Here is a 12,939-nt window from a genome sequence, read left to right as displayed (position 1 = left end):
AATTTACTACCAGCAAGATATCATTTTTAAAAGACTACCAAAAAAAAACTCTCAATAAAAACATTCATCTGTTTAACTGCTAAAGAGAAAAGAAAATATTACAAGATACATGATTTTTACATAAGTTTAAAAAAAAATCATTAAAGTTTACCACATGAGGTATAAGGTTTCTGAACAATGAAAGTAATCTCGCTTTTAGGAATTTATTCACTACATCTTATTATGATGGCTGTCATATTTTTGTTGATGTTTTCCCAAATCTACTAGATATGTCAAAAATAATTAGCAATGACAAGAATTCAAAATTATTTATCACTCATTTTATAACCTCTGCACAAAAGGGAAGTAAACCCATTATTCCCATGGGAGTCAGAGTGGCACTCCGCGAGGTATAGAAATAAATCTGTTTCTGTAACCTTAATATGCAAGGCAAAGAAATTTAGTCATCTCAAGGCCATTTGATCTGGACATTTTAAAATGTGGCTCGAAAAACCTCTATTTCTCATTCATCTATCCTATTTCTCTCAGCACTCACTTCGAAATAAACTGTTAGCACCAAACACAAGAAGTAACCCTTTTGCAATACAAATAAATTATTTTAAAACTGCAAGCACAAAACTATTGTAGCAAAAATTTCTAATCAATTTTAACTTTCTTGCAAAATGAATTCACTTGAGAATTTATTTTTAATTCAACATTTATTCTTGTCACTCACCTGAGAACACAGTAGCATAACCAATTCCACAACTGAACTACTAGACTTCATGCAAACCAGACCTATATCAAAGAGAATTTTTTTTAAATTACAAAGTAAAAAACAAGGGATTTATTTCTTATACAACTTTGTCCAAATTGTTTTTAAAATAAAATTTAACTTCTTGCTAAGAACCAAACCTATACATATTTGATCATATGTGTAAACAAAACATTCTGTAATTACTTTAAACTTGGCATCAAAACCATAATTTTTTGTAGCCAATTTCATTTCAGCTTTCAAATTACTAAAACATTTATTATAACTTCATATATACTGACATTTCACAATACTCATAGAAATGTGCACAACATATGCCATATTGACCAATATCACCTAAATTTTGTTTTGGAGAGAGTTGATTGTTATACATGCAGAGAAGGGAAATGGCTCCCTGACCTTTGCTTTCTCCACCACACTCTCTCCCTTCAACCCTCTAGCTATCAATCAAGTTTCCATTTTGTTTCATGGCAGCAGACATCCCAAACACTCTTATTAGTACCTTGACCTGTGACCTCACTCTAAACCTTAACAGAAGTGCAAGCCGTTGTCTGTTATATATTCTTGATTTTTTATAAATAAATGCATTTATAATTTCTCTTTTATGTTTCATTTGGGTTCACCAAAAATATCTCAGGAAGAAAGTTTTATATAGTTAATAACTATCTAAAGAATTCTTTAGTTTTGATTAACAGTAAGATATAAAGTAACTACTTTAAAGAACATTCAAAGAAATTTTATAACCAGTATCTCAAAAAAAGCAATGCCAATAATTAAAAGCACAAAATTACTAAATTACACTAGTAATAAGTAGAAAAATTAAAATTTTTATTATTATATTTTTCTAAGCAAACGTAAGTTTAAGTTCAAAGTAAACTAAGTATAACAACTAAAATAATTCCTCATGGCCCTCACACACCCCACAGAATTACCTTATTTCTTTCTCCACATTAAAGTTCTTGTAGGCATCCTATCCCATCCTATTCCCTTTCTTTAATCTTCCTCTGTAGTTCTTTCTTTCTCCCTCTTTTAGTCATGATGCCTCATACCTGCTGACGCCACATGTTGGCATTCTGTAGCCTTACAAATAGTATTCAAGTTAAACAGGTTGTTCACCCCCTTCACTTTCTAGAAAAGTCAAAACCATTTTTCTCCATGTCTGAAAAAATGTGTAACATAGAAATGATGGTAACAGTGTCAGCACTGGCATGAAAATTAGCTACAGAACATCTACATGTTGCATTAAGCAAACAGGCCATTAACTAGACTAAACTGTTGTTTCTATAGAGCTAAGATGACCATACCTCCTCAGGCTAATGCCAAGGCCAAAAGGAAGGGCACAGCAGTACTCCATCTCTTATTGGTGGTGTAGCCTTTGTTGGTCTGAAAACCTGTCACTTTTCATAAAATGTTACCCAACTACAGGAAGTTCCATATATTTCAACTTCAAAAGCCACTACTTGCAGCAAGTAAATTCAGGTCTTTTCTACAACTAGGATATTACTCCTTACTGCTCGATTCTAGAGGAACCAGAATTCCTACCACCTTTCCTTTTCTGGCAAAGCATTTAGGCCCTGATCTGGCTCAGCTTTTTATATCCACTCAGATAATGAACAATAATGATTAAAAGGGCCTTGGGCCATTCAAAGTTAGAAAGATTTCTAGATCTTCCTTTGTCTCTCTACAGCATACTGTAGGATAGTTCAATACTCGTACTTTCAAAAAATTACTTATTTCAGTCTTATTTCTCAAAAATAAAGATTAGAAAACCACAGGAAGGTTGACACAACCACTGATCAGTGGGTTGAGTGTTCAGGGACAGTAAGATGTCAAATAACGTTTCATAGTTTGATTAGAATGATTCATGTGTTTTTTAGAGTGAGATTTTATAGATCTGTAAAGCATGGGTAGGGGGCGATGGAGGATTTTAAATGAGAAAGGGCTTCAGAAGACAAAAAAAGAGCTTATATTAGACCTCTAATACTAAGCTTCCTACCTAAAGGGCATCAATACTGCAAACAAAAATATATAACTTTGGGAATAAATAAACAGGAAATAATCCCAATAAGGGACTTGATATCAGATTACACAACTTAATCACATCTCTCTATGACCTAAATTGTTTTGTGACACTGGTTGCATGGACAAAAAAGCAAGAAATGACTTATAAATCAGTAAATCTGTCTTCAGATCTACATTCAGACTCTAAGGATTACCCAAAGGAAGGCCTTAAAACAACACTTGGAGTGAAGTTGTAAGTTGTTGCAGAAGCATCAATTTTCATTTTACACACACAAATCCTATTATTGTCCCACTTAGCAGAAAGTGAACAAGGTACTGTAGGCTCAGGGATCTGACTAGCCTCATAATCTGGCCTTTGGGTTCAGTTTTCTTGGTTTTACCTTTGACTGATTTTTCAACAATATGGAATTTTAGTCTCCTCAAAAAAGACAAACTGAAAATGCCAAAGCCAAGAGATTTATACTCTTCTGGTGTTTCACAACCAAAGACCACTTCAATTTCTCCACCAGAGACTATTTATCCCACCTCTATTACCACTGTTTTTCCATACTATTAAACTCAGAAGTACTAAATGGCTTACCAGATATTAAGCTATCAACATCCGAATGCACTGAGATACCTAAATTCTCAAGTGTACCATGAAAAATGGTCATGACCATTTACTGTCTGGAACATAAGAACCCTGTTTGTTGTTTTATTTATTTATCTTAAGTCACCTTAAATAATTTACAAAAAGATAAAGCGATGGTGTAAACATTATTATAAGTTTCAGTAAGAATTTAAGCATAATAAACTCAAAAATTTTTCCCTGTTTTCCAGGTTTTGAAAGTATTTGTCTATAATTTGGATATAATTAACTGTTCCTCATGAATCTATAAACATGATATTCATCTTAAAAATACTGCTTCTAAATTTCAAATAAAATTCTAATAGGTGCAACTTTATCGTTAATTCTGGTCCTTCTTCTTGAACTAACATCATCAAATGCAATACTTTGGAAAAGTTAGATTATTCAAAATTTTGTTGTAGAGAGAACAGCCATTTTCTTTTCTCTCAAATTCCAAAATATTTTCTTCTTTAGATTATAAACACCATTTAGAATGATTAATCAACTGAATTTTTTCATTTCTATATGAAATTTTCCTTCCAATTGTCTCTGGCATATACCTGCTTTAGTATCTATTCACTTAGAACTGCACCAAGTAAATTGTGGTGCACAGTCCATGAACGATGGATGAACACTGTCACACGCCTTCTTAGCAAAATGAGATGTCCCAGGTTCTTGTCACAAAACATTGTATAAATTTTGTAGAATGAAGTCGTTCCTCCTATTGAATGACACGATGCTGAGAAAACCAATTTCCTTTTTTGTCCACAGAAATATGCTGTGCATTAATGAAGTCCTGATTTGATAAAAATTATGAGTACTACTCCCTGTCTCTTCAAATTCACCCACACTTGGTCTAGTAATTATAAAATGTCTTCTCCTGTCAATTTTTTTCACCTCACTATTATGGGCAGAAAATAAAAAATTCTGAATTCTTAACTATATTCAGTGAAAGCTAAAAATAAGACCATGAAGACGGTATCCACAGACTTCTTTTATACCAATATTTCTCAACCTTTTTTGAGGAGCCTAAGGAACATTTCAGACCATTTTTTCTTAACTGTGCCCCCATGAAATTTTAATGCTAAAGATAAACTATACAGACGTACTGTTGTCCATCAGAAGGTCAAAAACCACTGTAATGTCTAAGATACTTTTGCCCTCCCCAGATACCAGTTTTTGATCCCCCTGAGAAAACAAATTTATATCTTCTTAAAATACAATGCAATACTTTGGCCAACGCAGTAAGAAAACTGAGGGTGATCCAAGAGTGATGATTTGTTTTCCTAGGATTATAGGGGCAATTCCAGTATTCTTGTTTTCTTCTTATTTTAGTCCTTAGTATAGCTAGAAATAACTGATGAGTAATGATAATTAGCAAAATGTTTTAAGATATAGGAAAATTAAGATCACAAAGACCTCATAATGAACCTTAGATTTATAAGAAGTGTTCAATGAAATCACTTAAGGTAATTGTCAGATAAAACAAACTTTTAAAAAAGTAATCGTCTCTTTCTTTTTGGAAGACTTCTTTTAAAAAATAAAAGTAATAAAACATCAATTCTTACAACAGGTTATAACTACTTGAAAAAGGGGGTTAATATCACTAAAATTGAGCCAATCAGAAAATATGTGACTTTAGGCATGATGTAACATGAAGTATTACATCTAATTAAACTTTTAAACTTCAAGCCATCAGAAAATACACAAAATAGAGAAACTGTTAAATAACATCACCAAGAATAGCCACAGAGTGCCAAAATGTATAACATTCTACAGAACCACCAACCACATTTCTTCAATGAGTCAATAACATGAAAACAGAGGAAGAATAGGGGGAAACTATTTGACATTAACATGGACTTAAGGGACATATCAAATTCAGTAAAATTGACTTTGGATCTTAATTGGAAGAAAATCAATATAAAAAAAACTTTTAAATAAAGATGAATATGGGCTGAGTATTACAGAATTATTATTAATATTATTAGGTATAATAGGAGCAATTATGATTATGTAAGAAAATATATTTTTATATGAATTATGAATTATTTAGGGGTGAAACAACGTGATGTCCGGGATTAATTGAAACACTAAAGCAAAACAAAGGGAGGTGGATATAACAATTATGGCAAAACAAAGATGGTCTGGGTAGTTGCCAAAAATAAGTTCATGGATATTAAAATTCCTACTTTGTAAATATTTTAAATGTTCATTTAAAATTATTAATAAAAATCACATTTAAAATTTAAAAGTAATAAATTTTCAAGTACCTGGTCACACAGCTAGTGACTGACAAGGACTGAGGTATCCTGCCTTTTAGTCCAATGCTTTTTGAACAGAACTATGCTGGGATGACCTCCCTTCAAAACTTTCCTGTTTTACAATGCCTAAAACCAGCACCCAAAGGATTCCTCACAACTTAAAATACATAAGCTATATAAAACTCTTAGATTTGTTTGCCATTTTTATGAACACAGACCAATGAGTAGTCACTGCTCAAGTTTATAGACGAGCAATAGTGCATCATCCTCTTTTTTATCATTTTATCAGAATTTACCAATAAGAAATTGATTCTAAATTAAATTTTGTTCCAGGATCTAGAATTGGCAAGTTTAATACTTCTGAGTATCTAAGGTGATACTATTTTTCTGGGTCTATTATAAAATTCAAAGATCAGCTAAGCAGCCAAAATGTCTTGCTACACTGAAAGGCTAAAATTAATACATTCAATTTACTGTTACAAAATGAAATATAGTTAATAAGTTGTCACACCACTTTAAAAGAATAAATGTTTGATATGTGAAACATAAATTAGGGTGAAGTCCTTCAATGTATCGATTCACTTCCTTTCAAATTTTATTACTTCATTAGGTCAAATAGTCCTTGGCTAAACAATTATATCCTTCAGCAGATGAAATAAATTTCCACCGCAAACTTAGTTCAGTATTTCTAAAATCTGAACTTTTTTTCAAATAAATTCAGTGCTATTCTTTGACTATACGGAAATGATATCAATCATCACCAACTCCATATAAATTTACAGCAGGGATGATAATGAAATTATTATTTAAGCTAATGATTATTACTCTTATAGATACATATTTTAAGGGTCAAATAAAGTGCTGATATCCCATAGTTAACACTCAGACACAGATACCTTGAACATTAACCTATTTATAACTTTGATTACCATTATATCCTTATTTCTATAAAAAGAGGGGCTTTGGGCTTCCCTGGTGGCGCAGTGGTTGAAAGTCCGCCTGCCGATGCAGGGGACACGGGCTCGTGCCCCAGTCCAGGAAGATCTCACATGCCACAGAGCGGCTGGGCCCGTGAGCCATGCCGCTGAGCCTGCGCGTCCGGAGCCTGTGCTCCGCAACAGGAGAGGCCACAGCAGTGAGAGGCCCGCGTACCGCAAAAAAAAGATGGGCTTTTTTCACAAGTTTTAAGAAATTCCTTAGGAGATCATCTAGTGACTGATAACCAACAAAAAGTCATGATAACTAAAGCTGTAAGTTGATATTTAAAGATACTTGCATACAGATAATTATGCTTTCCTATGATTTTTCAGCTTTAGGAGAATACGTGTCTCATCCTTAAACCATCTAACATGGATACAGACAAGCCAGACTTAGCAAACATCTAGTCCAAACACTTTTGAATGAAAAAAATCAATTTGACATTATCATTGATGAAAATCCTCTAGCTTCTCCTTAAAAAAATTCTAGCTATGGGAATGAAGATTTGTATTTTGAAGTCAGTCTGTTAAGCTCTTAAATAGAGCTAATCATTTGAAAAGTTGATCTCTATTGAACTGATTCCTGCTGTCTGAGGAAATTCAAGGTCTACTTTCACTTGATTGAGTTAACCTCTTTAATATTAGAAGACACTTAACTATTTGACAAGTGCTTCATGTAGAAAAAAAGTCCCAATACCCCTCCATCCATTCCATAAATAGCATGGTTTCCAATCCATGCAGCAACTTACTTATGCATGTTATCTAGTTTGACACAATCTCAAAGTACCCTACCTAGAAAAGATCCAGTAATCTATGTATGATATAAGCAATACAGAGTAAAATACTACTGTTTTTCCTACTTATTTGTAAAATGGAATTCCACTAACAGAGACAAATAATGCATTCCTCATTTTCCTAATATGTAGCAATACACTATTGTTTATATAGATCTTAAATTCAAGTAAGATCTCAGGTAAATACCCCACTTACTACTATAACACCAGTCTCTCCAATTCTCAATTCTCATAGTTAATTTTAATGTATTAAAACATTTCTTAGTTCTTTCATTCAATACTACTTTTCTTTTTTTATTGTTCCCCAAAACACACAGTAATAAATCTAATGCACACAAATCTCATGCAAGTCACTGATAAAAAACCTTGAACAGATTAGGATAGCAGTCATGCCATATTCTTTAAAAGATATGTACAGACTCTTTGAGAAGCCTTGTCAAAGGTTGAAAACAAACAATAAAACTCCATGCATCTCTTATTATTCATTTCAGTTTTCAACCCTGTAATTTAAATGTATATATGAAGAAAGAAGAATCACTTACTTGTTCCTTCTATAAGCAGTTCTTGCCCATGGCTACCCAAAAGTGTCCGAGAAAGAAAAGGTGCAAAATCTACAAATATCTCTCGTAGAAGAGGAGCTGCCTTTTCCAAAGCATGTTCGAGCCTCTCTGTAATACTAATAGAAAGATGTTAGGTTACCTGTACTATTCATTAGTATTTATCAGTTTTCTAGTTTTTAAAATGAGTTTTCATAGAACTGTAAAATTATGTGAAAAATTTTAAATTACCTGAAGATTCACTATTGCTATGCACACCATTCCTTCTGCCTGGAATATCCTTTTTTATTCTGTTGTATATTGCCACCCCTAGCCCTCACAAACAACCTGGTTAACAACCACTCCACACATCAGCTCTTACTGGAAGGCTTAACTGGCCAGTAGAGAGCACTTGATTTTAGTCCCATTACAACCTAAACAAACTATCAATCTTTTAACAAATTTTCTATTGACCATTAAACTATGAGCACCTTCAGATCAAGAACTATGCCTTCACTTCTAAGTTCTCAGCTGCAGCATATATTACAAACTCAATAATGTTTATAAACTGAAAGAATCAGTCTACATTCTTTTTCACTAACATCTATCTCTATAAACAATTTCTAATGCAATCTGAACAACTTCTCACTTGCAAATAGTATACTGGCACATTTATAATGATATCAATTTACTCAATATATCTCTTTGTGACTATATGTACATATATTCTTATATATATGTATACACACATAAACCCATACGTATATACACACACAGTTGTCCCTCGGTTTTCACAGTGGAAAGGTTCCAAGACTCCCTACAGATACCAAAATCTGTGGATGCTCAGGTCCCTTATGTAAAAGGGCATAGTATTTGCATATAACCTATATTTTAAATCATATCTAAATTACCTATAATATCTAATACAATGTAAATGCTATATAAATAGTTGCCAATGTCAAACTATCATGTGTGGAATGGATGGACGACAAGGTCCTACAAACTGTAATGGAAAAGAATATATATATATATATATGTATGGCTGGGTCACTTTGCTGTACAGCAGAAATTAACACAACATTGTAAGTCAACTATACTTCAATAAATTTTTTTTAATTAAAAAAAGAAAACTACAAAAAAAAAGAAACATCAAAAAAATAGTTGCCAGCGTGAGACAAATTTTTGCTTTGTGGAACTTTTTGGAAATTTTGTTTTAATATTTTCAATCTGTGGTTGGTTGGATCCATATCCAGCTGTATACATAAATATATATATTTAATGAGTTTTAAAAAAAAAACAAGCCCTCTGCATTTCAGGAAATTCAGTTTCTAACTTATGAACCAAACATATATATAAACAGCCACTACTTATTTACTATTCCTACAAAGAGTACTTTCTATTCATACAACCAACAAGAGATGCTACTGAAACTATCAACTGGTAAGCTGCTGGAAATTTCTGTGCTCAATAACCATCTCTTCCCAGGTACTATCCATAAAACTATTTCTCTCTACTTATCTCATGGATCCTCTTATCCCTGGATGATATCACAACGTAGCACCCAAGTACGTTTATTTTTAAAGTGTTATGCATTTCCCAATTGTAATAAGGCAGATTAAGAACTCTAGCCACAAAGGCCCTAGTAGTGGAATATATTCACAGCCTTCCAAATTAGAATTTGAAACGCATATACCCAATTAAACAAGATAACTGACAGTAAAAATCTATCTATAAATTCAGTATCAATATAAACTTCTCATTTCAGCATTTCTAGGGAAGATGAACAATGAATTCCAAATGTTCAATCTACAATCATATGAAACGTAAGCCATAAGCTACTAACTACCTGTGAAATTAAATATTTGTTATGCATTCCACATTTATTAATCACAAAAAGCTACTTCTCGGGAATCTTTTACATCTCATAATCTTTAAGAAGGCACTTCTAAAATACTCCCAAGCCTCTAAACGTCATGCACGTTTTTTAAAAAAGAAACAAAGTAAATTTTTCTAAAAATTGTAGCTAGACATTTTTAAGAGTCATCAAAAGGAATAAATCACAAATATCCAAGTTAGTAGCTTGAATACCTCATATTCGAAACTTGGTCTTGTGGAACTGAACCAACTGTTGGAACTGCAGGTAATTTTGCATTAGATGATCTACCACCTATAAAAGAAAATAACCATTTAGGGGATTTTCTGTTTTTAGATACAAGAATTCAAACAAAAAAGATATCCTGATAGCAAGTTACCAAAAAACATACTATACTGCATTTTTAAATGCCTATTAATTTGGATAATATTAAAATCTACCAGTTAACAAGGTTTTTCTTGAATCATTTAATATATAAATCTCAGTTACCAGTTCAATTATCACACCAAGCAGTGCTTCCACCCATCAGCTGAAAACGTAATAGAAAAGTAAATTCTGACTCACTAAATTGGGGTCATGATTCCTTCCATTGAACATCAAGTGGCAACAGAGATTTACAATTAGAAACTTTTTAAATTGAAGCAAAAAACAGAAACGGTTAATTCCAAATTTAGCTTAAATAGGTATGCCTCATTACCATGAAAACTGTCTTTATTCAGCCACCAAATAACTTCTGCTATACCCTGAATGCTTCTGAGTCTAGTCCAGCAAACATTATGCAATAACCACCTGAGAAACCTTTCTTAAATGATACAAGCAGAACATAAACTCCCTCATGTGTGTCCTCACTGTAATTAGTAAATAACCTGTTGTTTGCATTTGTCACATTGTATTTCAATTGTTTTTTTAAATGTCCTTTTTCCTAGTATACTAATCTTTTTGAAAGCAGAGATCTCATCTTTTTCATCCATCGATCTCTAGCACCTAGACAAACTGACACAATACAAGGTTCTCAATTTATGTTAATTGCAGAAATGATTCCCTTAATCATTCCATCTCCCATATTTTAGTAGGTCAATCTTCCCATCTGGTATATACTTCCCTCTCTAGTTCCTACAATTTTATGTCCCTATCTTTGTTCAAACTACTTTGTAAAATTAATTTTCACCATGTGATCTTATTTTACTCTCCAATGAACACTCCCAGATGTCCTTACTCTTGTATATCTGTATTGTTAAATGCTCACTCACCGTCTTATAGCACAAAATGTTCAAACTACCTTGCCCTATACAGGAGCTATCTCCTTTATGTTTTCAACAAATAACTGTGCTTATAAATTTTACTTGGCAAGAGAAAAATAATTACCAGGAAATTAACTTTGACAGAGTCAAAGAATGGATAGGTACAGAAACAACACACATTATGAGAAGTATTGAAAAAGTCTAGAAGACTAATTCGGAGGATAATTTACTGAGGCTTGAAGAGTTCTAAAAAGCTCAAGAAAGTAGGGGAAAAATAAAGTTCCCATTTAAGAATCAGGATATATGGGATAGAAAAGCATTCAATTTAAGCTAGAAGTAGGACCTGAAGAAACAGAAGAGCCATTTTCTTTCTAAGGACAATAATAGGGAGAAGGAAGAAAAGAATGGATACACACACAGTGTCAAATGCCCCTCTCTGACACAGGGACCATAAGAGTCACTGGAATCCAACTGGGATGATAGCCTAACAACCTGGACAGTATAGGCAAAGGAGGTGTGCACAACTTGCTTGCAGCTGCAATCCAAGACATAAAGTTTCTCTTTCTAAAAGTAGTGTCCTAAAAGGGCACCAAGTTAGTATTAGAGCAGACTGAAATCCCATCACAATTCTATAGAAAGGTAGACCAAGAAAGGCAGCAAACATATTGAAGCAAATGAAACAAAGATACAAAGCTTATAAACAAGGAGGGAAGAGGGCCTCAAAGGATTCTGGAACCTATCAGGATGCACTATCAGAGGTCAGATTCTTTTGATCTATTCTTAAAACTTCAGGCATGGGTAGCCTGGAAACACCTCAAGGAGACAAAGTGGTGTGGACAGAAAGATAAAAGAAAGATAGAAGAAGAAATGTTCACCTAGGATGTAGAAAGAAAGGTGGCAGAAACAGATGAGAAGGTAGAAAAGCAGCCTCTTTGACATCTGGGAGCTGGCCCTGTAATGTCAACTAGGCCCTGGTGTTGTTAAGAGCTGGCTTAGAGCCCACAGCTAGGTCTTGTTATTCTCTCCCTGAATATAAACAATTTCATAAAACAGCAACATCAGACAAAGCCATGCCATGACCATGATGAATCAACATAAAACAATACCACTCTGTAATCATGCCCCAACAGACAAAAACATGAACTCCAGCCAAATAACAAAGATGGTCAAACATCCCAAATCTTAATATGAAAGATTGCTGTTTCTTTACAAATTAGAGCTTTAGCCTCATTCAAGTCTTCCATGATTATAGGTAAGATTTATTAGGATATTTAATCACAGAATTACCCATGCTTTCTGACAGAAGAAAGCCCCACTTCCTTAACCCCTCCCCCAAATCATCATTTTTTTCTAGTTATTTTTTAATTACAACAAAACACAAATACATCCATATTTTTAAATTCAGCAGTGTTTTGCACAAACCCTCCTAGTCCCAGTCCCTCCCCAAAGGCAGCCACTATCAGCAATTTGGAATATATCCTTTCAGACTCTGTTCTTTGCACTTACATGCAAGCTCAAATCCTATAATAAATCTTTTCTAACACTATTCCTGAGATGCCCCAAGTTTCACTATGTGCATTCTCCCTCACTGACTTATTCAACCAAAGGTTTACTACTGGGATCTCTGGCTGGAGAATATTGACACAGACTTTAGATGAAGTTGGGCAGAGAAAGATGGCAATCATGGGCTTATTTTAAAAGAACCAGAATTTAATAAATCTCTAAGTAAGAATTCTTTTCCAGACAACCTATTTCATCGTGGTAAGCTGCACATTTTTCTACATGGTAACATCTCTCAAATTAATGCATTTTACAAAGGCATCTTAGCAATTGTGGTCAGCCAGAAGTTGAAATCTAATTGTGAGAAAACA

General features: G+C 33.4%; 1 protein-coding gene across 2 annotated transcripts in view; it reads right to left on the bottom strand.

Annotated features, from left to right (window-relative positions):
• Positions 1-12,939, bottom strand: part of LRBA (LPS responsive beige-like anchor protein) — a 753,999-nt gene that overhangs the window by 534,080 nt on the left and 206,980 nt on the right. For both annotated transcript variants that reach the window (XM_032633582.1, XM_032633583.1), the window contains exons 32-34: positions 10,043-10,121; positions 7,961-8,094; positions 716-777 (exon numbers count right to left, since the gene is read on the bottom strand). In XM_032633582.1, the coding sequence (XP_032489473.1) occupies positions 716-777; positions 7,961-8,094; positions 10,043-10,121 (275 nt within the window). The remainder of the gene's footprint in view (positions 1-715; positions 778-7,960; positions 8,095-10,042; positions 10,122-12,939) is intronic.

This window comes from Phocoena sinus, chromosome 5 (genome assembly GCF_008692025.1).
Source record: "Phocoena sinus isolate mPhoSin1 chromosome 5, mPhoSin1.pri, whole genome shotgun sequence".
Taxonomy (NCBI): Eukaryota; Metazoa; Chordata; class Mammalia; order Artiodactyla; family Phocoenidae; genus Phocoena; species Phocoena sinus.
The sequence above is the reverse complement of the archived record's forward strand: the minus strand, read 5'-3'. Positions and strand labels throughout refer to the sequence as shown.